Here is a 1124-nt window from a genome sequence, read left to right on the forward strand (position 1 = left end):
AAACAGTTACAATAGAGTGCACATATCCTGCGGAGCAGGGCTGCGCAACTAAAGGCCTTCGAAGCGATGTGGCCTGGCACACCAACCTACAGCGGAGCAACCTTCGAATCGGCCACCTACAGCTCACGGACAAGAAATAGCGCTCACAAAGGCTGCAGCATAAACGTTAACACGGCACAGCAAACAGAGAGCACATGCGGAACACAGCTAGGAGCATCTCCCAAATCTGGTGCAGCTGCTGCAGAAATAGACTCGCTAACGTACATACATGCGCTTTCAGACAATAAGTTCAAAACGCCCACAATAAAAGTAGGTATAGCAGCTGAAGGAAACATCGGAACCAACTTAGCAGGTAAAACGGCAGACAACGAAGCATGCGGCGACACTGGCGACGACAGCCAACCCAACATGAAAACAGCGACCGACGGTGTAGGGATACCGGCCTACGGACCAGCCGCCAACAAACCGACACCCGAGAAACAGTTTCTCAAAAAAGGACTTGGCAGTAACACCCAATGCGAAGAGCCAGATCAACCAGACAACAAACTACTAGTAACAGCCAAACACCTAGCCAGCGCTATTTGCAAAGCTCAAAACAAAAAGATTGCGAGCCCAAACTTGCTAGCATCCCAACAAGTAAGCGATTTAATCACAGAAACCGATGTTCAGGACATTATCATAGCCTTACTAACCGCGACCGGCAAAGCAGACGAGAAAACCAAAGACAAAAAAGAGGCCGCGAAATCGCTACTTGGTGACGACAAGAAAACTATGGAGGAAAAATTCCTGAAGAAGCTGGAGCAAAACAAGCCGGGATTCAAGGTAGGGGCGTCTGCGAACAGCAAAAATCTGAAAGATCTTGCAACAGACCAAGATTTTTCTTTAGCTTTGGCCTTCTGCCAAGGAAAGAAATCACAAGCGACAATCAAAGCCCAAGCGGCACGGCCCACAATCCCTGAAAACCAAGAAGAACCAGGCAAAGCGGCAGGACAGAATAAAAACGATGATAATAAAACAACCGCAACTGATTGCAAAGGAACTGAAGAGAAAGATTGTGACAAAAACAAATGCGATTGGAACGTAGAGAAAAAACAGTGCAAAGTTAAAGAGGGTTCTTTTATTAT

The 1124-nt window shown here is 47.0% G+C and overlaps 1 pseudogene across 1 annotated transcript; it reads left to right on the plus strand.

Moving 5' to 3' along the window:
* The first annotated feature begins 6 nt into the window (after positions 1-6).
* Positions 7-975, plus strand: TEOVI_000762800:pseudogene (annotated as a pseudogene). The gene has a single exon. A coding segment is annotated over exon 1 (969 nt).
* The last annotated feature ends 149 nt before the right edge of the window (positions 976-1124 follow it).

This window comes from Trypanosoma equiperdum (genome assembly GCF_001457755.1).
Source record: "Trypanosoma equiperdum strain OVI genome assembly, contig: ctg_1956, whole genome shotgun sequence".
In the NCBI taxonomy this organism is placed as follows: Eukaryota; Euglenozoa; class Kinetoplastea; order Trypanosomatida; family Trypanosomatidae; genus Trypanosoma; species Trypanosoma equiperdum.